This window comes from Triticum urartu, chromosome 7A (assembly GCF_056163025.1).
Source record: "Triticum urartu cultivar PI428250 chromosome 7A, HENAU_Tu73, whole genome shotgun sequence".
NCBI classification, from domain to species: Eukaryota; Viridiplantae; Streptophyta; class Magnoliopsida; order Poales; family Poaceae; genus Triticum; species Triticum urartu.
This window is the reverse complement of record NC_141879.1, coordinates 557288917-557311903: the sequence shown is the minus strand read 5'-3', so window position 1 is coordinate 557311903 and position 22987 is coordinate 557288917. Positions and strand designations below refer to the sequence as shown.

General features: G+C 51.5%; 1 protein-coding gene and 2 pseudogenes across 1 annotated transcript; 1 reads left to right on the top strand and 2 right to left on the bottom strand.

Moving 5' to 3' along the window:
• Positions 1 to 7162: 7162 nt before the first annotated feature.
• LOC147960434 (uncharacterized) lies at positions 7163 to 8405 on the bottom strand (annotated as a pseudogene).
• Positions 8406 to 10467: 2062 nt separating this feature from the next.
• Positions 10468 to 21722, top strand: LOC125525805 (GDSL esterase/lipase At5g55050). Its single transcript, XM_048690810.2, has 5 exons — positions 10468 to 10767; positions 10855 to 11052; positions 19150 to 19274; positions 20613 to 21081; positions 21174 to 21722. The coding sequence occupies exons 1-5, from the start codon at positions 10536 to 10538 to the stop codon at positions 21377 to 21379; spliced, it is 1230 nt and encodes a 409-aa protein (XP_048546767.2). The 5' UTR covers positions 10468 to 10535; the 3' UTR covers positions 21380 to 21722.
• On the bottom strand, positions 14573 to 18676 carry LOC147960433 (uncharacterized; annotated as a pseudogene).
• Positions 21723 to 22987: the final 1265 nt, after the last annotated feature.

Here is a 22987-nt window from a genome sequence, read left to right as displayed (position 1 = left end):
CCCTTCAACATAGGCATAGTGTCGGTCTAAAGGACTCTATTGTTGCCGATTTGTCAATTTTTATTTCATGATTTTTTATCATACTTATAGATTTGGCTGTGTGCATCTTAGTTATACAATGGCCGGGTGTTACGCTTTGTATCCGTTTGGTGCTACATCTTGAGATAATAAAGTTGTCCTTTATCGAAAAAATGAGGTGGTTTGATGCATGACGTTTGATTCAAAGCAAGGGGCTAACACATGGAGCACTACAGTTTCAACTCTTATAGTATATATATTTTTTAATGTCAACTTTGTGTAATTTCTAATGTTTAGCATGGGATTCACTGATTGCAAACAAACATCTTTAACATTGCATCTACGAAATATAAATTCATTCTCAAGTGGAAAAACAATAGATAGGGCAGTGAATAAGCCCCAGCTACCAAAATAGTAAGTTATTAAATTTATGTAAGGATGAATTAAATATCAAATAAGTTAGAATGAGATTAACAATGCACCTTTATGATCAAATACACTGAGGCCAGGGATGGTTCCCTCGCCCCCCTTGCCTCACTTCCACCTCCACCGAGGTTCAGCAGATCATATCTGCCCACAGCAATTTAAATCACTTACAGGCCAGGGTTTAAATGTAACTTATAATTACTATGGACTCCAAACTGGAAAAAAAACCAAGAAACAGTGAAAAAAGGCACAGATCACAAGCTCACAATAAGCAACCATGTTCTTTTTAGGATGCAAAGTATTTTTGATGTTTTCTAACATATTATGATTCCTGAAAAAACATAGTCTAAAATAATACAACTGTTATGGTGATTGACGATTTTAGGAGCCGTCCATCCACCTTGATCTGACGGTGGCAAAATACAAGTTACGAGGAGTTGCGAGATTAAAATTGCGAGAAATTACATTTAATTGTGGGACCGTTACAAAATTTAGGTGGGACCAATTAATTTGTGAAAGGATAGATCTGTCATCAGGGCACTAGGCATCAGCTATCCCGGAGGATAGAAAGCAAGATTAACTGGATCTGAAGTTTAAGGCCGCCCAAGATTAGCTCCTTCCGTTGGCTAATTGAGTGCGTACAATGGGATAATACAACGAGGGCATGGTAGGCAGTTCGCATGCAGGTCCACCCCCACAAATTACGCCAGGTTTAACAGCTTTTTGTGCTTCCTCTATATTCTTTGGTTTCTATTCCAAATCTTAAAAAACATGCACCGGAAGCGTGCATGATACTGACCATGGGGAAGCGCCACTACGACCATGCCCGGGGGTTCGCCTCCAGGACCTCGCGGCGGCGGCGCCGTCTCCCAGGTCCTCGCGGCGGCGCCTTCCTCTCGTGAGATGGGTTGGACGAGATCAGCGGCGGACCCAGGACAAAAATAACCCGGGGTCTCATCTCTATCACATATATGTCGATATCAAGCAATTATATAGATAAAAGTAACACACTTATAATAATACAATATACCAAGAATACAATATAACGTTGAATATGCTTACCAGAGATCCAAAATAAAGAGTTTCACTTGAAATATTAGTTGATAGTAGGAAATTGAACATTGAAGAAGAACCAAAGTGTCCAAATTATGAATAAAGTATGACCGATGACCACAAGAAAATGCAACACTAGATCTTGATTGCCTACAAATCAAAAGAAACAAAACCACTTAGTAGCATATTAATAACAGTTGTGCAATAAAAAGTCCGATAAACCAAGGGATAGACAATATGTTTTCTTGTCTCCATTTTTTGAGAGAGCTCACAAATATTACTTAAACCAGAGGAGCGATCATCTGCTTGGGCACAACAATGTCAAGATGAAGGTTTTGTCTAAGGTCCCTAAGTTCTCCATCATCAAAATCTTTTGGATAAAATTTAGCAAGACTCATCAAATGCACTATGTTGAAATCACGAAATAATTCATTTGGGCTCAAAGTCGCCGAGCAAACAAGCAGTTCAGAATTTTTCTCCGTGAAGCTATTATCAAGTTCTTGAAGCAACTAATCAATAGCATCATTAAAACAATCCACTTAAGAATAAGTACGAGGTTGAAAGGCCCATTGGCCAAATATTTCCTTCTTACCAAATCTTGCTGATTTGGATGGTACTCATAAATGCTTCTCCTTTTACCTCGATCAAATCTAGTTTCTTCTTCCCAATTGATCTCTTCTTCAGCTTGAAATGAACTCCTTGTATTATTGGCAGAACTCCATATCTGGAGGCATCATTTTGTCCATGTGGTGATGGTGGGGCCGGGACATCAATCTGTTCATGCGGTGAGGCATTACTTTGTCCTTCTGATGGTGGCGGGACAGAGACATCATTCTGATTATGTTCGTGTGACGGACCAACATTTTCATCTTGCACTGAGGTTCTCCTCTTTTTTAGAAACTTTCCATAAACCGAGCTTCACCTGAAATTTATTCAGATAATTATAAAATTTGTAATTTATTCAGATAATTATAAAATTTGCAAGGAAGAAAATAACCATGAATCATGTGTACACAGAATACTTGAATGTAACATAAAAATTACTTGATATTGTGCTGGCGTCCTAGAGTGTTGCAATATTGGTCTCCACTCGGTGCACAATTATTTAAAGCAGTCCAATTATCCAATACAATCAAAATCTCTAGTCTTATTCAGTAGCCCTAATTCCCTAGGGTTAGAGAAAAAAATCAATAATTAGAACTGGATATGCAATCGAGGCTGAGGCACGCCGCATTGGGTTTGGGGACTGATGCAGCCTACCTGTTCCTTCTTTTCTTCACTGGTTCGATGACTTGCCGTGATATGGTGATAGGCGGCGAGTACGGCATACGGGGGGATACGGACGAAAGCGAAAGGTCAAGGCCTCGAGGGCACAAAGCGCAGCGTGGAGCAGACGAACAGGAAGGCACGCATCGATCAATTGATCAATCAATCTACTGCATGCATCGATCTACAAGTTGGACTGGGCCTTCGTCACGCGCCAGGCTGCACTTGCGTTGTGCTGGATGGAGCCTCGTTGTACGGGTGTCCCCCTAGAAAAATTAGGGGTGTCCCAGTGTACGTGGGCTCTATAGTTATAAGGTAAGACATTTTTTTACCCGGTGTCCTGTGCTACCTGCTGGCACGACGTGGGCTCGCCCTGATGCAAAGTATTTTTGAAGTTTTCTAACATATTATGATTCCTGAAAAAACATAGTTTAAAATAATACAACTGTTATGATGATTGACGATTTTAGGAGCCGTCCATCCACCCTGATCTGACGGTGGAAAAAATACAAGTTACGAGGAGTTGCGAGATTAAAATTGCGAGAAATTACATTTAATTGTCGGACCGTTACAATTTAGGTGGGACCAATTAATTTGTGAAAGGATAGATATGTCATCAGGGCACTAGGCATCAGCTATCCCGTGGGATAGAAAGCAAGATCAACTGGATCTGAAGTTTAAGGCCGCCCAAGATTAGCTCCTTCCGTTGGCTAATTGAGTGCGTACAATGGGATAATACAACAAGGGCATGGTAGGCAGTTCGCATGCAGTTCCACCCCCACAAATTACGCCAGGTTTAACAGCTTTTTGTGCTTCCTCCATATTCTTTGGTTTCTATTCCAAATCTAAAAAAACATGCATCGGAAGCATGCATGAAACTGACCATGGGGAAGCGCCACTACGACCATGCTCGGGGGTTCGCCTCCAGGACCTCGCGGCGGCGGCGCCGTCTCCCAAGTCCTCGCGGCGGCGCCTTCCTCTCGTGAGATGGGTTGGACGAGATGTGAGGGATTGGTGAAGCGAATTGACAAAGTTTCAGAAAAAAAAACCAGGACTATAATGCCCTTGTTGATTAAACATAATATTTTTAATTAACATGTTAAAATCAAGGGTGGAAAATAATCAAAGGGAGAGTTACATGAAATTACATATTATAACTCGCAAATCACCGTAAAAGAGCTTGCTTACAAGAAATACCAGCTCAAGGCACACTTTCACTCTGTAAGCCATGGTATTCTCAATTCTGTGGTTCTTTTTGGAGTATTAAAAAATCCACCTCCTCGTCAATTCCATCTACGTCTGGTTGATCTGGACTGGACACGGGTGCCCCTATACCCTCAATGAACAGTAGATTCAAAACAAATTCAAAAAAAAAATCTGAAACTTTAGGACATTGAACATCATGAAACTTTTGATAATCTTGTAAAGTTTTAGCTAAAAATAACATTTGAAGAGCACTCAAATAAAAAAACAAAACTGTGTTTCAAAGTTTATGTACATTTTTTAGCAGTGATTTTTTATGAGGGCTCCACGAAGGTTATTTGTTGCTAAAACTTTGCAGGAACATCAAACCTTTGATAATCTTTGAGCCCTGAAAGTTTCAGATTTTTTTGATTTTTTTAATTTTATATGAATTTACTGTTTATGAGGGTGTAGGGGCATTCGGGAGCTGTTCTATAATAAGTACAATAATTTCTAATTTGGGTGTAATCCAGATAGTTTTTACTAGTATCTACTCCCTCTGTTTCTAAATATTTGTCTTTTTAGAGATTTAAATGAACTATCACATGTGAATGTATATAGACATATTTTAAAGTGTAGATTCACTCATTTTACTTCGTATGTAGTCACTTGTTGAAATCTACAAAGACAAATATTTTTAGAGGAAAGGCATCGGCCGAGCCCGAGACAAGGCTTGAACCTAGCCCGGCTTTGAATTAACAAAGCCATCAACCGACCAGGATTACATCGATCAACCACATACATGCAACATGAAAAAGAAAAAAAAAAGGAAGACACTGAGGCAGAACAACCTCAGGCGGTCGATACAAGGTGCAAAACAGGACAGTGCACAAACCTAAGACTACACAAGCAGCTACCAAGATGAAACTGAAGAACTAAGCTTGATCAGTCAAGGTCTTCGTCCACCGAAGCAACCAGCACTGGACAAACATCGAACTTGTGGAAAGCAACAATGTGAAAGGAGAAGGCCCAAGTCCACTCCAGCATGATGAACAACCTGGGCATAATGAAATCCGTCTTCGTCGCCGTAGGAGGCCACAACCTTCTCGTCGTCGGCAGGCGAAATGGTTCCTCAAAAACCCGAATTCACAAACGGCAACCAGGTGTACCATGGGAGGGTCTGCAACAGATCATATTGTGCTCCACAAGAAACTTCAGTTGCCATGGCACAGCCACGGAGGAGACGCGCACTGCAGGATAGGAACGCGAACCAAATCGACACGGCGAGAGGTTGATGAAGAGCAATGCCGCCACTGCAGCCACCAATACATCCAAATTCGACATCCACCCCGCAGTCCAAGGACGACGCCTTCAGGAAGGGGAACGGTGCCGTAGCGCCGCCGTTGTCCCGAAGCAGGACCAAGGTTTTCACCTAGATGCAGGGGCGGATGGGTGGGGGGTGGGATACCTCAACGAAGCCTCCAAGAAGTAGTTCGACGCCGCGGCATCGTCGTCGTTGTGGCCGTCGCCGGCGGCCAAGGGTTTCCCCTGGTCCCAGGAGCCCCACCGCCAAAACACCGCCAACCACCGGATCCGGCGAGCAGGGCCGCACCGGAGCTGAGATCGAACGGGAGAAGGAGAGGAGGGTGGAGTTGGAGCTGGTCGATTCAGATCTGGAGGCCGACCGACGAAGGAAATCCGGCCACCGTGAGCTCCATCCACCGGGGCCTCGCCGCCCAAGCAAGCCGAGGATCCCAGCCGAGCACCCGCAGCCGCCGTCCGCCGCAGGGAACAGCGCTGCCCACCTTGACCGGGGGCCGCCACCCCGGCACACCATGCCCTCCGCGCGAGGCGAGAGCGGCAAACCTCGCCGCCACCTTCCCCGGCGCCGCGCCACCTTCCCCGCGCGAGGCGAGGGAGCGACGCGGGGGCGGGTGAGGGAGAGACCAGCACCTGCATTCATGAGAAAGACAAATATTTGAAAACGGAGGGAGTAATATGTAAATCAGCATGTAATTTCCCTAATGCATCCAATAATTCTATGCAGTACAATACAAGCCATAATTTTACATAACTAAATCATCAATCGTGCTAAGCCTGCAACTTAAGAGCTAACTTCCTGCTCCATAAGAGCAACTCCAATGGGACGACCCATTTCGTCCGCCGCCGTTCATTTGGATCGGCGCGGACAGAAAAATCGGCCCAACGCGCCGACCCAAACGAACGCGCGTCCGCTTTCGTCCGCGAGCGACCCATTTCCGGTCCATTTTTTAGGCGGATTTGCGTCTGCGCGGACACACGACGGATGCGTGCATGCTCGCCTTTTCCTCTTCCCGGACCCGCTGGTCGGTGGCTCATTGGCCTCCCTTCACTCCCCAGCCAACAGCAACCCTCGCCTGCCTCCTTCGTCGCCGACGCCGCCACCCTTTTTTGCTAGCGACTCTGCCAGCTGCCGCTGCCTCCATATCCGTCCAGCTACACCGCTCACTCCCCCCGTCGCCCCGCCACCGCCGTCTTGCCGCCGGGAAGCAAATTGTTTTCCACCGCCGCTCGCACAACCGCACAGCCGCCCGCGACCAAGAGGCTGCCTCGCCGCCCCGGCCAGATCCTCACCGGCACGCTCGTCGGACGCCGGCCCACTCATCGGACGTCAACAGGGCAGCTAGCTAGTCTGTGCGCGCCGCGACTCCCCTCGCCGGCCGTCTCCTTCTTCGACGCCCGCAAATTGTTCGACAGTTTGCCAAGGTACGAAAATGGACTCCGCCGATGAGCTCTTTTTCCACAATTTCCTTTGCGACTTCGACGATTCGTCGTCCGACGACGAGGAGGAGATATTGGCTGCCGTGTTGACCCATCACCACCTCAACATCCAGCGGCCGTTGTTTCGTGGCTCTATTCTTGGCCGCCTTCCGGCGTTGAATCACAACCGAGAGAGCGGGCATCGCCTACCATTGCAAAATTATGTGAAACATTTTTATTTGTATCCGGCTTGTAAAACTATAATATTTTTATTCGGTAAAACTATGTTATTTGACAATATGTTTGAATGCAAATCAATGTAAATATTGGGCGACCGGCATATATGGGTCGGCGCGTTGAGCGCTGCCGATCCAAATCTAAAAAAAGACTGACGCAGGGCGGGCGGCCGACCCAAACGGACAGAAAACTGACGAAATTGCCGTTCGTTTGGGTCGGCCCGTTGGAGTTGCTCTAACTTTCACAAGGGATCCATCGTGGCTCTTCTCACTTTGGGAGTTGCTCTAACTTCCACAAGGGATCCATCGTGGCTCTTCTCATTTTGGCACAGCTCTTCCAATGGTTTCACCAGACCACATTCTTCCTGAAACAGGTACGGCAGAAGCATTGGGTCATACTCCTCCTCATGCTGCTCTTCTTCTTCTTCTGAAGTCCTTGCTGTACCATTCATCCGATGAACAGCCTCCTTCATTTCTTTGCGTAGATCTCTATGTTTTTTGCTGTCCTCCCTTCTCCTCCGCAGGCGCTCCAGCTTCTCCCCCTCTTGCTCATGTCTTTGGAGCATGAACTCCTCTGGGCTGCACACCAGCTCCTCACTCCCCTGGTGATCATGTTTCTCACGCTCAATATTTTTGTCTTGCTCCTCCTGTAAATACAGCTGGTAAAGTTTGTTGATCAGATTCTTGACGGGGACATTGATGTCTATGAAATCAAGACCAGCCGGGGCGTACAGTGGAATCTCCTCGAAGTTTTCAGAGACATGGAAGTACTGCTCGGTAAATCTCAGGGGCATTGCGGCAGACGGCCGGGACGTGCAACACAAAGAGGATGTCATCAAGCTTAACACCAAGTCCATGAACATAGGACATGACAGAAATCCCCTCACCACCAGGCAACCTCTTGATAGCAGCGACATCCCTGAGAGGCACAGAAGAGCCTTCCTCGAAGATACCCTCCTTGGGCCGCGGCCACCCACTGTATGTGGCATCCATGAAGTAGGAGAGGGCACCTGGCTGCCCGCCTTCCCCTGCCTGCTCTACATGAAATCCCTGAGTTCCTGTGCCCAGGCGTGCGACACGTAAAGCATCGTGCATCGCTCGCTCCCGGGGGAAGCGGGGATGCTTCTTCATCGACCACGATATCTGCGCCGTCTTGGCCGACACCTTCACATTGATGAGAAAGAAGGGGCATTTGGGGTCCTGTCTTCGACCGCCTCTCTTCTCGGTGACAGAATATTGGGGTTTGGGGGGGCACTCCCACTCCCTCAGCTGGGTGTCCTCCAATGGATTAGCGAAGGAGGCGAGTAGCTGCTCCAGCAGGGTAGCATACACCTTCTCTCTTGCCATTAGCCATGTTTTCATGGCCGCCTCGAGAACAGCGTCGGCTGGTATCCTGTTCTGCATGAGGACATGGCAGGCCAAATCGGCGTTGTTGTTCACATAGTTTGTGGCGAAGGAGAGGATCTGCTCGACCTCCATCTCCATGCCGGCCTTTGTCCCGCTCCGAACGGCGAGAGAGATGGCCTCCATCTTCTCCTCGTCTGTTTTTTTTTTTTTTGATAAAAGAGAGCTTCCTCTCCGATTTTCATTAAAAGAAATCACCAAGTTATACAACTAGCAGAAATTTGAGCAAGGAAACAAAGTTGTCTCCTCCCTGGGTCCCTGTCAGCACTGTATTGAGGTAGGAGGAAAGCCATCCCTTCCTCTGCCCACAAGTCCTCAAAACAGTGCAGAACTCCCCAAAGGGGAAACCTAAGGCCTGGGCTCAAATCTGGTCCCAGCACCAGCATTACAAAGTTTTAAAAGTCTAGAACAGAAACTAAGAAGCGATAACAGAGCAGTCTCATACACAGGTCTTCTCCGAAGGACCAAAACAAAAAGCGGAAAAACAGTGTGGGGCTTGAAGCGGTAGAGTTCTTCGCAGCGTCACCGGTCCAGAGAGACTTCTGAAGCTTTCACCCCATGATCCTTCTAGTCTCCAGTCGCCCCCCGTGTGCTGCTCGAAACACTTCTTCAGCCACTACAACGATCTGCCTTAGTCCAGCCTCCATTATTTTATTTCTTACGGGGTTTTTTTGCAAAAAAATTCCAATCATGTAAGTTTTTAAGTAACAAGTTGACAGGCACACAGGGATCATTTACCCTTTTATTATCAAAAACAACATTGTTTCTCAATTTCCAGATAGTCCAACAAATAGCTGAAATACCTATCCAAACTAAACCCCTTTCCTCCTTTTCAAAAGTTTTAGCCCAATCCCTCATTACCATATCTAGATCTCGCTCTTCTCCTCGTCTGTTGGATCGGCGTTCATGGGGATGGGGGCGAAGCACAAGCCGGCGTGGGGCCTGGCCTTGCTCTGCGCGACGTGTTCGTCCATGTCTCTGGCGACAGGAGCTTCGCCGCCGAGGAGCGTGAAATAAAGATCGGGGCAATTTTCCGGCTGCGAGTCTGCGACGGGTAGAGAGACGAAGGATAATCGGGCACGTTTATGTCTCGCCTCCTGCGAGGCGGAGGCGGACCGGGCGCTCGCCCACGTCGTGTGGGATGGGCCGGCCTATTACGAAATAGCAAAGTCCAATGCTATTGCCCACGTATCGAGCAACACGACGACGTTAAACAGTTGAGTTCAACACAGCACTGCCTCTCCGCTCTGCTGCCTCCTCCAAGTCCAATGCATCCATTAGGAGAAGAGCGAGTTAAAAGGGCGAAATACGTACTGGTCTAAACCATGCTATTGCATGGATTGCTTGTTTCAGGCGGAATGAGTGGTTGACTAGTCTAGGAAACAACGTACGCTTGAGTAGATACTTAGGATGCAGATTGAGATTTGTGCTCATCTCATTCTCATTCTCATGCTTGGCCTTTAAGATTCGTGATGCCGACTTTTGACTTCTACGTGTGATCACCCCTACACGCTCTGATGAAGCAGCTTCTGTTTATATTAGATGCCGACTTTAGCTTTTAATTATGAAACAGTCGCACATGCCGGGATACCAGCTTGAGATCGTCAGCTTACAAAACAAGCCAGGCCAAGCGTCGCTTCTTGGTTGGTCAGGTCATTCTCTTCATCAGGCGGCATCGCCCAAGGCGCCTTAGAAACAAAGGGAATACACATTGCATTAGCTATTCCCGCAAAAAAAAAAACCCTCCTATCCAAATTAGTTGACGCGGTTTTAATACAACTTTGTAGTAATTCGTAGAGAGAAATTGGAAAGCTGTATCAGCATTTCCTTTTTGAAGTTACACATGCATCCCTGGTTCTTCCATCGCTATCCCAATTACACATGCTCTCTTCGTCCCAAAATAAGTGACTCAACTTTATACTAACTCTAGTACAAAGTTAGTATAAAGTTGAGTCACTTAATTTGTGATGAAGGGAGTACATCGCTTAAGGCTGCACGCTGGTTAACTTGATGCTTACAGTACTTTTCGGTTAAGTAAGAAAAACCAATACATTGCTGACCCTGCCCGCGTTCTCCGACGCGCCATTAGTTTGCCCAAACATGCTGGCCTCCAGCTTATAAATGAAAACGACCCAGCGCAGGTCGTAACATCAACTGAAACTAGCAACACCGGCCCAGACCCAGTGCAGGTCCTTCCACAAGTTGGCAGCAATGGCGCGGTGGCCGGCTGCCGCGGCGTGCGCACTCGGGGCGGCGCTCCTGGGCATGCTGGCGGTCTCGGCCTCCGGGCAGTCGCCGGTGGCCGCCGCGGACCGGGAAGGCGGCAACAGCAGGTTCACGTGCACGGACACGGAGAAGAAGCGGCCCGGGTGCACGGGCACCTGCCCCGACCGGTGCCCCCGGAGCTGCGTCGCTCTCTGCCCCTCCTGCCAGACATATTGCCGTACGTAGTGTACACATCAGTTTGGTCAAATTTTACGGCCGCCATTTCATGAACTACTGCTAGTGTTTCTCAGCCTTTGATGTGCAGCTGACCAAGTGCAGCCGGTGCGGCCGGCGTTGTTTGTGTTCGGAGACGGGTCTCTGGACGTCGGCAACAACAACTACATAGAGCCCAACGAGGTGGGAGACCCTTGGAGGGCCAATCACTCTTACTACGGCATAGACTTCCCCAAGTCCGAGCCCACCGGAAGGTTCAGCAACGGGTTCAACATGGCTGACTTCATCGGTATGCTACTTTTGGTCCCATCATGCCATGCATTCCTATTTCTCATAGTTTGATAACTACTCTCTATTGATGTCGAAATATAGTGCATATTAGTTTTGCCTGAAGTTTAACCTCATAAAGTTTGACTATGTTTATAGGAAACTTTATCAACATCTACAATATCATATCAATACAATTAGATTCACCCCACAAAAAAATACAATTAGATTCATTATGAAATATACTTTCACATCGTATACATTTGGTATTGTAAATATTCCTATTCTTTTACAAAATTTACCGAAAAAGGCTTTCGCCCCGCTTTATAAATAAAGCAAACCGCCACGAGCACATACAAGGTCTAGTCCAGAAACACACACCCAAGAAACACAGCAAATAAGATCAGAGGTACTGCTGAGGGCACAGCTCAACAAGCCCAAAACACACACGACACACAAGAAAAGCTCATCCGGGGCTAAGGCCGGAGAGCAAAAAGACGACTAATCAGGCTCCGGTGGGGGCGGCGGTGGTGGCGGCGACAGGCGGACGGCCATCGAGCGGAGATCGGCGATGAAGGCGGAGATGGCGTCCCGGTCCCGAGGATGGCTAAGCGGCCGCCAGAGCTGCAAGTAACCAGAAAGTTTGAAGAGAGCGTCAGTAGATCGTCGAAGAGGGGAGCGCTGAATCACGAGCTTATTGCGAATATTCCAAAGCGTCCATGCGAGGACCCCAATCTCAAGCCACCTAATGTGGCGAGAGGGCGCCGGCGAGGCCTGAAGCTCGGCGAAGAGGTCGGGGAAGTTGGAGTGGCACCAATCCCCACCAACCGCCTCACGGAAGCAGCTCCAAACAAATTGAGCAGATATGCAGGAGAAGAGAATGTGGTTCGAGTCTTCGGGGGTATCACATAGGGGGCAGAGGCCGGAGCCAGGACCATTGCGCTTGCGAACCTCAACTCCCGACGGCAGCCGGCCACGGATCCATTGCCACATGAAGATGCGGATTTTGAGGGGCAGACGAATGGACCAGATCGCTAGGAGGGGCGGTGGAGCGGAGGAAGGGGCGATAGCCGCGTAGAGGGACTTAGTGGAGAATTGTCCCGAGGGCTCGAGGCGCCACCGAACCTCATCCGGGTCCGAGTCCACCAACGGTTCATGGAGAGCAATACAATCAAGAAGTTCATGCCAAGCGGCCACTTCCAGAGGCCCAAATGGCCTCTGGAACGCGAGGCGCCCTAAGTTAATAAGGGCCTGTTGAACTGAGATTGTAGGAACGACGGCGATGGAGAAGAGGTCCGGAAAGCGGGCAGCGAACGGAGCATCACCCGCCCATCGGTCAAACCAGAACAGGGTCGCCGAGCCCGAGCCGACCGAGTTGGAGGTCCCAATGCGGAGGACGGGAAGCAGTTGGATGACCGACTGCCAGAACTGGGACCCACCCGAATGCTGGCAGAAGGCCAGAGGCTGGCCACGCAAGTATTTATGCCGGATGATGTCCAACCAAAGACCACCATGTCCCTGGGAGATACGCCAGAGCCAGCGGGATAGAAGGGCAATGTTCATGCGCTTCAAGCACATGATGCCAAGGCCTCCCTGCTCCCGGGGCTTGCAGATGTCGGGCCAGCTAACCATATGATACTTTTGTCTGTTGTTGTCCCCAGCCCAATAGAAGCGCGACTGGATCTTCGCGATCTCGTGATGGAGAGTCTCGTGGAGGCTGTAGAAGCTCATAAGGAATAGGAGGAGACTAGAGAGCGAGGAGTTGATGAGAATCGTCTGAGCCGCCTTCGAGAGCCACCGACCTTGCCAAGGCTCAATGCGCGTTTGCAACTTGGTCACTGTAGGACGAAGGTCCGCCACAGTAAGCCTAGAGTCACTAATGGGCGTTCCCAGGTAAGTCGTTGGGAAGGCACCCAAGCGGCAATTGAGGCGGTTGGCGATGTCAAGGGCCTCAGCTGGAGAATATCCCATCACCATCACATCACTCTTGTCGAAGTTAATCTTAAGGCCAGACATTTGTTGGAAGCAGAGGAGGAGGAATTTGAGGCTAGCGATGTCCGTATCCGAGCCTTCGACCATGATAATGGTGTCGTCGGCGTACTGGAGCAGGGAGATGCCGACACCCCCAGTCAAGTGGGGGTGATGCCTCTAATATGGCCCGCAGCTTTGGCCTTATCCAGAATGGCCGCAAGAGCATCAACCACCATGTTAAACAGGAAGGGGGAGAATGGGTCACCCTGTCTCACCCCATAGAACGTGGGGAAGTAGGGACCGATCTCCCCATTGATGTTGACGGCGGTGCGCCCACACGAGACCATCTGCATAACCCGCGTGACCCAGCGGTCATCAAAACCTTTTCGCAGGAGGACTTCCCGAAGGAAGGGCCAGCTAACCGTATCATAGGCTTTATGGAAGTCAATCTTCAGGAAGACCGCCTTAAGGTGTTTGGATCGCACCTCATGGAGGACCTCGTGAAGAACCAGCACCCCATCCAGAATATAGCGGCCTTGGATGAAAGCCGATTGGTTGGGGTGGGTGATCTGATCCGCTAGCAGGGTCACCCTATTGGCGTACCCTTTAGCCAGAATCCGGAAAATCACGTTGATCACCGTGATGGGGCGGAACTGCCGGATGTCCGAAGCGCCAGGGACCTTTGGAATGAGCGAGATCGTCCCATAATTAAGGCGACCGAGGTCGATGGACCCGACATAGAACTCGTCGAAGATGGCCATGACCTCCGACTTGATCACATTCCAGAAGCTTTGGAAGAACTTGACTGGAAGGCCATCCGGGCCAGGGGCCGAGGTCGGATTCATGCCTTTGATGGCAGCCCAAACCTCGTCCTCAGAGAAGGGGGCCAACAGGGCCGCGTTCTCAAGGTCAGACACAAGTTGGCGACCAGACCAGCAGTCGAATGCCAAAGATAAGCCGCTCCGAGGAGCGGCTGTGAACAGGGCCCTATAGAAGCCGTCGACATGGGACCTAATGTCCCGGGGGGACTGCAAAAGGTTTGCACCGTCCCAAAGGAGAGGGATGGTGTTACGCCTACGCCGGCCGTTAGCGATAGCTTGGAAATAGGCCGTATTCGCGTCGCCCTTCAACACCCATTTCTGAGCACCACGTAACCGCCAGTAGGCCTCTTCATCAGTGTAGATGACAGAGAGCTGATCTTCCAAGTCATAGCGAGAGAGCCACTCCTCGGAAGAAAGGCCGGAAGCATCAGCGCGTAGGTCCAGGGTTTGGATTGCCGACAGCAGGGCCTTCTTACGCTCGCGGAGGTCGCCCCCCAGGTTGGCACCCCACCCCTTCATAAACTGCCGACCACGTTTGGCGCAGGCATGCCAAGAGTCGATAGCGGAGGGAGGGCGGGGCAGAGACTGTGAGAGGGCGCGAGTCTCCACCCAGCACGCACAGACCGCGTCAATGAAGCCCGCTTGGGACAACCAAAATGTCTCAAAACGGAATCGCGGCGGGATCGGGGGACGCTCATCGGCGGAGGAGAGGAGGAGGGGGACGTGGTCCGAGCCAATCCGAGTGATGGCCCGGAGAGAGGCAAGGGGGCAACGAAGGTCCCATTCCAGAGAAACTAGGACCCGGTCCAAGACGGACTGGGTCGGGGCTACCTGGCGGTTGGTCCAGGTGAACCTGGCACCAACCCGGTCAATCTCACGGAGGCCAAGATCGGCGATGCAATTGTTGACAATTGCATCAGGGCAAAGTTGACGTTTGCATTGCTCTTGTCCTCCGCGCACCTAAGGAGATTAAAGTCACCCCCCACCACCACCGGCAGAGAGGCAGCCGACACCTTCCTGTTGAGCTCCTCGAGGAAGGAGGCGGAACGGCTGTGGTCGGCGGCGCCGTACACAATAATGACCTCCCACTTGAAGTTGATGGAACGCTCGAAAATCTCCATGCTAACAAAGAACTGTCCCCGGTCCATACTACCCACCTCGAAGGTGGCATCCTTCACACCTAGCAGGATGCCACCGGAATGGCCCGCAGTCCCACTAGAAGGGAGCCAATGCCAGGCGAAGAGGTGGGAGCTAAGGCGGTCAAGCTCAGGAAGGGAGAACTCCGTGCGCATGGTCTCCTGAATAGCCACAATGTCGATGTGTTCGTCGCGAATGTACTCGATGAGTTGGCGGCGGCGGCCGTCATGGCCGAAACCGCGGATGTTCCAGAAAAGAGCACGCATCATGCAACCATTGAGGGGCTGCTTGACCCCAGGACACGAGAGGCGCTTTGGGTGCGGAGAGTGGCAGTACGAGAGCGGGTACGACTCCGCAGCTCGGAGGCGTCCAGGGGTGGGATTCCGCCAATCCTCCAAGGAGGGGGTGGTATGGGGTCTGCCGGCTCAGAGGGAGTGCCAGGGGGCAAGAGAAGAACTGCTCTAGCCTCAGCCAGCTTCCCATCAAGGATCTCGCGCGCCCTAATGGCCGCGATCTGGGATAACGGGGGGCCAACCTCCCCCCTAAAGATAATCGCGGAATCAGTCGCGATCTTCACCAGGTTTCCAAGAGTGATCGATTCGAGAGCCGAAAAAGAACAAGTCGCTGCTGAGGGAGGGACTGAAGGTGTACCTGGCTCCAGGTTCCGTGCCGCAGCACGAAGCTCCGCCCGCTCGCGGATGGGAAGCGCTGGGCTCCCTTCCGGGTGCGCCGCGTCCAGCCGAGCGCTCCGGCGCGAGGCAGTAGCTGGAGAGGAGACCAAACGGGCACGCCGGGAGAAGGCCACCACACGAGGAGGCGGAGGCGGGGCAGCCAAGGGGGTGGTCACCTGAGACTCCCCCTCCAGGCCTGAGATCGCAGCGGGTAGAGACTGAAGAGCCGGGATCGGAGAGGAGGACGGCAGCTTTGTCGGGGAAGACGGCGGTGGAGCAGAGGCCTCGACAAGCACCACCCGGACCGCGGCCGGAGACGGCAAGGGAGCCGACGGGGCGGCGGCGGGGGAGGGGTCGGGGGAGGCCTCGGTTCCCCCAGCGAGCGGCGAAGGTGGGTCCAGGGTCACCGGTCCCGAGGGAAGGAGAACCAGGTCCAGACCCGGCTCGCCTGGAGCAATGAAGACGGGGGAGCGCGGGGAGTATGCGGGGCAGACGACCAAGCCCACACTGGAGGCGTCGCTGACAGCAGGGGACTCGGCCCCCGGGGCGAGGGTAGCCAGGGTCGGGGGAACCAGCGTGACCTGGCGCCTGCGGCCACCATCGGCCAGAGAAGAGGGGGAGCGGGACGCCAACCGAGAGGGCGAGTCGTCCGAGCCCTCCCCGTCCTCCAACCGGCGGGGGCGAGGGTGGTGGCGGCCGTGGTAGTCTCCCCCGGCGCCCGGGTTGCCGTCAGGAGGGCCATCGTCGGTGAAGCAAGGGCGGCCGACGTGGTTGGGAGGCTCGGGGGCAATGCGAAGGTCGTAGCCCTGGTCGTTGAAGAAGACACGGACGGTGACATGAAGCTTGGAGGAGTCTAAGCACTTGACCTTGACCCGGACCTCCACCTCCTTACGGAGGGAGAGCTCATCCACCACCACCACCTTGCGCAAGATCCTGGATATCTGGCGGATGACGAGCTCGGATCGGGGGATGTCTGGGAGACCACCCACAAGGAGCCAGGCGGTATCCAGCACAGCCACCGCTGGGGCGTCGAGGATCGGCTCAGTGATGTCGACGACAAGCTGGTTGAGGGCGAGGGTGATCCGGCCACTGCGGGTGGCGTACCCGTAACTGACGGAGTCAGGGAAGACCACGGTGAAGATGTGACCGGCAGTAGGGGTAGCCAGCCAGTCCCATTGGCAGCGGTAGAGGTGGTTGAGCTCGGCCTCAATCATCTCCGGAGAGGCCACCCCATCAACCACAGTAACGACCGCCTGAAGGGAGGGGTGGGTGGGGGGAGATCGGGGACCTCGAGGTGAAAGAAGCCCAGCCCCTCGATCCTGTGCCCATACATCATGAGCTCCGACGTCACCGGGCGAGCAGGACAAAGCAGGGCAGGATGGCCAGGGTCCTGGCAGATGTAGCAACACTGGGGGTTGACGCAGTTGACTTGCGAGTGCCCCGCCACCCCGCAATTGAAGCACGGGGGACGAGGAAGGTTGGAGACCGAGCCCGGAAGAGGGGCAGAGCCCGGAGCCACCGGGGGAAGCGAGGCGGGGGCGCCCCGTCCCTGCCCGCACCGTTTCTTCTTCTTGGCCAGGCCCTGACGACCGCGGGATGGGCCCGAACCCAGGGCGGCCGAGGGAGCCGGCACCGACGACGACGCGGCGTGGGGCGGTACATACTTGCGCGGCGCCGTGGAGGAAGCCGGGACCTGGGGACGGGAAGCCGCGGGGATCGACGAGCGCGGAGGGGACGGGGAGCGGCCACGACGGGGCGGGAGGGAAGGCGACCGGCGGCGGGACCGCCAGTCACCCGACGCGGCGGCACGGGGAGACCGCGACCGGCCATGGTCATCCCTTCGGGCCGGCGAGCGGCGGTCATCACGCCGGCCGTCGCGGAGCTCGCACAGCTCACGGCGGAGCTCTTCCTCACGACGCAGGGAGTCCGGCGAAGGACGACGAGGCTCGCGGCGGTCATCCTGTCCCTGCTTCGGGCGTGGCTCGCCGTCGTGCCAGTTGCGCATGGCCGACGGTAGCGGCGGGAGGGGGCGCGAGGACGGGCCTGTAGCGAGGGGCGGCGGGGAAGGGAGTGGGGGAGGAGGAGGATTCGGTCGAGGGGAGGACTCGAGAGTGGCGGCGGGAGGAGGAAGGGGAGCGATTGGATACCCGCGAGGGAACCAGATCGATCCAGGCGGGGCTCTGGGCCTAGGGCACCGGGGCAGCCCAGTCGGCGCGGGCAGGCCCAGGTGGGGCGGAAGAGGCCCAGCAGGCGCGGCCGACAGATGGGCCGGGCCGCGGCCCAAGAGGCCCGGGCTGGACAGATCGAGGCCCAGCACTCGACGGGAACGGCCGAACCGTAGGGTTTCCCCTTCAGCGGCGGGCGCCGCCGCCGCAGCTTGCACCAGCGCCTCGCCGCCGGTGGAGACCGGCGCGGGGCGATGCATGGGGAGGGAAACACGGACGCGGAAGGAAGAGGAGCCGAACGAAGCGATGAATGGACGAAAGGGGGAAGCATGGGCCACCGGAGCCATGGTCACCGAAACATGTCTCGACGGCGACAGCGCCGGAGCAAGCACCGGCCGAGCCAACGGCGGATAGCGCCAGGAAGAGCGGGCGGCGCCGCGTTCCGAGTGGCCAGCCACACCCCATGAGCGAGCACGGCGACGACGACCGCTCCCATCCCGCAAGCCCCGGCCTTGCGTCCCCGGTGCCCGAGACTGGCTCGAGGGCAGCTGCGGCGACCGCACCTGTCGTGAGCCGGCGGCAGAACCCCTCGCATGGGGGGCTGAGCCACCGGCCCGGCCGGGCTGGGCGGCGCGACGGGGAGCGACGGGCGAGGGAGGGAACGGCACGTCGTCCGTGCAGTCGGCCCACCGAAAGCGGGGGGCGGCCGCGGGAGCGTGCGAGGGGGGCGGCAGGACGGGTGACTCCGCCGGAGCTGACGACGGGGAAGGAGGAGAGGGGGGAGCGGGGACGACGGGGCCGGCGAGGGGCGCGGCGGAGGGCAGCCCCGCAGCCGGGGGCGCGTCGCCGCAGGCGTCGCAGGAGCGCACCGCGACCTCCATCCTGCAAGATCTTTTCCCTGCTCTGTTTCAAAACTCCTTGATTAACATGTTGGGCAGGACAAGTGAGGGTAGAATGTTGGACTTAAGAAAAATCAAATGTGCACTATATTTTGGTATGGAGTGAGCACTGAATACCATCTCCATTTCAAATTACAAGGCGTATAACTTTTCTCATCTTATTTCATATGATAGGATACGCATATGAATTTATCGATGTTTCTCCTCATTCACTCCTACTAATCACAGATTTTACTCTTGTATTTGTATGCATATAAGCCTGGCTACTTTCTCTTTTATTTGTTTTGGTTTCATTAGCATTTTAAATTTTATGACAACTCAAAATATGCATTATAGTCTGAAATCAAGAATAAGAACAATACCTTTAGAATGCATCAATATACTAGCTAAGTTATCCAGCTTTTCCAAAGAACATTGGTCAACCGGTGGGTATATCGTCTTTGATTAATATGCAGCAAAGGCTATGGGATTCAAGATGAGCCCTCCTGCTTATATGTCTCTTAATAGTCCTGCAAAACTTGATGCCGGTTTCGCTGGAGTCAACTATGCTTCCGCGACCGCTGGGATCTGGAGGGACAGCGTAAGTGGACACCTTCATATATATGCATGCATATGTGTATTGAATTTACGTGCATATTTTTCAGGAATGCATGTACTTTTATTGTCTACTTATCTTCGGTTATTGTATGCCTTACGTCGATAGGTAGGGTACTCTTTCAGGAATGTGTAAGCACAAAATAATTTATATGCAATATATTTGTATGTACAACATACAAGGACCATTGCAACAACATCATAAGCTTTGTACACATCAATTGTCGCAATCCAGAGTGTTTGATAGATTAAACTCCTAGCCTATTATTGCAAACAAGCTAGGCATAAGGGCCCCTAAAAAACTAGAGATTTTTTACGGTGTATCATACTACCTTTGGGACCGGGTAGTATTGAATTATCTTGACCGTTGATTAGCTAGATAGATTGGTCATTTGTTTGTCTCGTAATTTGTAAAATCTCTAGTCTGAGAGCACCCTCGTCAGGCACTCAGGCCTCGCCGTTGCCGCCGTCGGTCATCTGCGGTGACTGTCCAACAATCAATCACAATTCAGAGCTCACGCTATCTGTTGGCCCTAATGGCATTGACGTTGGAGCTGCCGTCATTCTGGACACCATTGTCGCCGCCGCCGGTGACGACAACGAGCACCTATGTTCCGCTTAGTCCGCGACGTCACTGACGCTTCTCGTCATGGGCCATGTGTGAGCGTACCTCTTTGCCGAGGTACGTTGTACGTCGAGTCTTCCGCCTAGGCAAGTGTATCGTGAGACGATAGTTCACGTTTGCAAGGAGTTATACTTCCTGTATGGGCAACTAAGCATCACTGGGACGCTCAACGCTTGTGACAACGGGATCATCTAACGTGTTCCGGCGAAATTAGATCGACGTCCTTGCCCGCTTTTGTGCAGCGGCTGCAGCTGCCGGTTTGATTGTCGGAAAACTATCGGCCGATCATGTATTCGTACTGGTGTATCTGGACATGATCAATCAACAAAGGAGGATAGCTTGGCTAGCTTTGTATATGGTGATTTCCTCGGTGCAAAAAATATTGTCGGGCAAGGTCGATCAACTACCTACGCCGGAAACGGATGAATGGTGTCCGGATAGAAACTTAGAATAGGAGAAGAAAACATATATAGGAGCTTCTGCAAGTAGATTTTGGTATTTGTTTTGTGTGTCTTCCAATTTTACCCCTTGAACAAAAAATACTTCTGATTTTGTCTGATAGTATTGGTTGATCTAGACCATTGAATGGTCGGAAATGAATGGCTCACATTATTTGGATGTACTGTAAAATGTCTCAAAAACTAGGCATAAGGGGTTGTTGGACATCGACTACAATTAATCAGAAAATGATGTTTACAGGATGACGGACTGAACATTCCATTGATGGACCAAGTAAAGTACTTCGCGGCCATGATAGAGAAGATGGAGGCCAACCGTAGCCGGCAAGAGTTGAGCAAGATGTTGTCAAACTCCCTCTTTCTCATCAGCGTCGGTGCTAGTGATCTATACTATATCTACAACATCATGACCAGATCGGAGCCGGATAACAAAACTGATGTCTCACACCTCTTATCCTCCTACGGGGACAACATTACGGCCTTGTACAACTTGGGTGCGAGGAAGTTCGCGATAATCAATGTCCCGACCTTGTGCACGCCGGTGGTGAGCCATACCTGCGACGACCTAATGACCAGCCTTCCCAAGGACTTCAACGACGGCATCAAGCCACTCATGGCCAGCCTCGCCTCCAACCTTGATGGCCTCCGCTACTCCATCGCTGACTTCTACGCCTTCTCAGATGTAGTCAGCGCAAATCCGTCGGCATATGGTAAAATCCATTAAGAATATCAAATATTCCTACAGGGCCACAAATTCGTCAACTATATTTATGTTGTTTATGGCCTGTTGATGGATGCACAGGATTTGTGAACACCGGGGCCTCATGCTGCGAAGGCCCATGTGCAACTAACTATAGGCCACCATGTGCCAACCGCATGGAGTATTGGTATTGGGACCAGGAGAACCTGACGGAGCAGGCTGCTAAGCTGGCCACAACAACATTTCTCAATGGCACAACGCAATTCACAGCACCGGTGAACTTCGAGACGCTGATCAATCAAAAGTGATTTATGTTTATGTTTTAAGCTTGTAGTATCCACAATAAAAGCGATCTGATCAACCAAAAGCGACTCATCTGTGTGAACCATATATATATATATATATATATATATATATATATATATATGTGTGTGTGTGTGTGTGTGTGTGTGTGTGTGTGTGTGTGTGTGTGTGTGTGTGTGTGTGTGTGTGTGTGTGTGTGTGTGTATTTCCATTTGCCCTGAATTCTAATGTGTGGCACTGTGTTGATCATAGCTTTCAATGGTGTCATGGCACGTTGAGTGCAGGGTTGAGTCATGAACGCTACTGAGAGTTGGTGGTGCGCAATAACCGGCTTTAGAATTGAGGGTTCTACCCTAACCGAAGTAGTAAGTTTAGTGTTGAAAAATGGACTTCTTTCATCCTTGGATCATTACAATCATGGTTTACAAGAAAGAAACAAAGAGATCACTCTGTTTTATAATCTTACCATTTTACAACATATATCTAGGAGCTACGACTAACAAATTCTAAACTCTAAGCTTTATCACTTAATATCCTCCCTCAATATCAGCGAGTCCAACTTGAGATTATTCTTGAAGGCCTTTGTAACGCCTCGGGCACATTCACCGATTCCTGGTTGTTACACCTGGCGGGATCTAGACTAGCTTCATAGACCAACACTAGTTTGTCCTGCGCACTTTGTCCTCACTCTTGCGCACTCGGCATCAACTTCCCAGTCAGTCACCCATCCTTAAATCTCTTCAAGCCAAGCACGGTTAACTTTGTTGTTCTTTGCGAATGGGCTCCCAAAAAAAGAATGAATCACTTGTTTATATGAGTAGTCTATCATTTCTTTTAAGTCAGGCTCTCACATACACCCCCACTCAAAGGAACTAACGTCCTCGTCGGCGGACGTTCCCTGTTGGCACACTATGTACGTCCAGTCTGGCACATGTGTCATGTCGTGTGCCACGACGGGCCACATACCCGCGCACCTGACTCACACATGCCTGTGTAGCTGTGAGGATCAGCTTTGATGCCAATTGTAACGCCCCACCACGTCCGTCGGTTCCTGGCTGTTATGCTTGGCGAGATCTAAACTGACCCCATAGATCAACACTAGTCTCTCCTGCGCACTTTGTCCTCACTCATTCGCACCCGGGATCAACTTCTGGGGGTCGGTCACTCATCCTTAAATCACTCCAAACCAAGCATGCTTAACTTTTAAGTTCCTTGCAAACGGGCTTCTGAAAAAGAAGGAATTCCTTATTGATATGAGTAGTTTATCATTCCTATTAAGCCAGACTCTCATAGCCTTAGATTATCAAACTTAACAATGGATTTATGAAGCAATATGTCCAATAGCTTATGAGAAACTATTTCTGTAAAAAAAATGGAAGTCAATTTCTATATGTTTTGTTCTGGCATGGAAAACAGGATTGGCTGAAAGATATGTTACTCCAATATTACCACACCAAAGATATGATGTTTGACACGTCTTCAATGTATCTATAATTTTTGATTGTTTCATGTTATTATATTATCTATTTTAGATGTTTTATATGCATTATTATGCTATTTTATATGATTTTTGGGACTAACCTATTAATCTAGAGCCCAGTGTCAATTCTTGT

What these genes read in the sequence shown, in the direction of transcription:
- LOC125525805 (XM_048690810.2), top strand. Translation starts at nt 10,536, where the DNA reads ATGGCGCGGTGGCCGGCTGCCGCGGCGTGCGCACTCGGGGCGGCGCTC. An exon ending in CTCCTGCCAGACATATTGCC is followed by an intron (nt 10,768 to 10,854) that starts GTACGTAGTGTA and finishes TTTGATGTGCAG; the next exon opens with CTGACCAAGTGCAGCCGGTG. An exon ending in CTGGGATCTGGAGGGACAGC is followed by an intron (nt 19,275 to 20,612) that starts GTAAGTGGACAC and finishes TGATGTTTACAG; the next exon opens with GATGACGGACTGAACATTCC.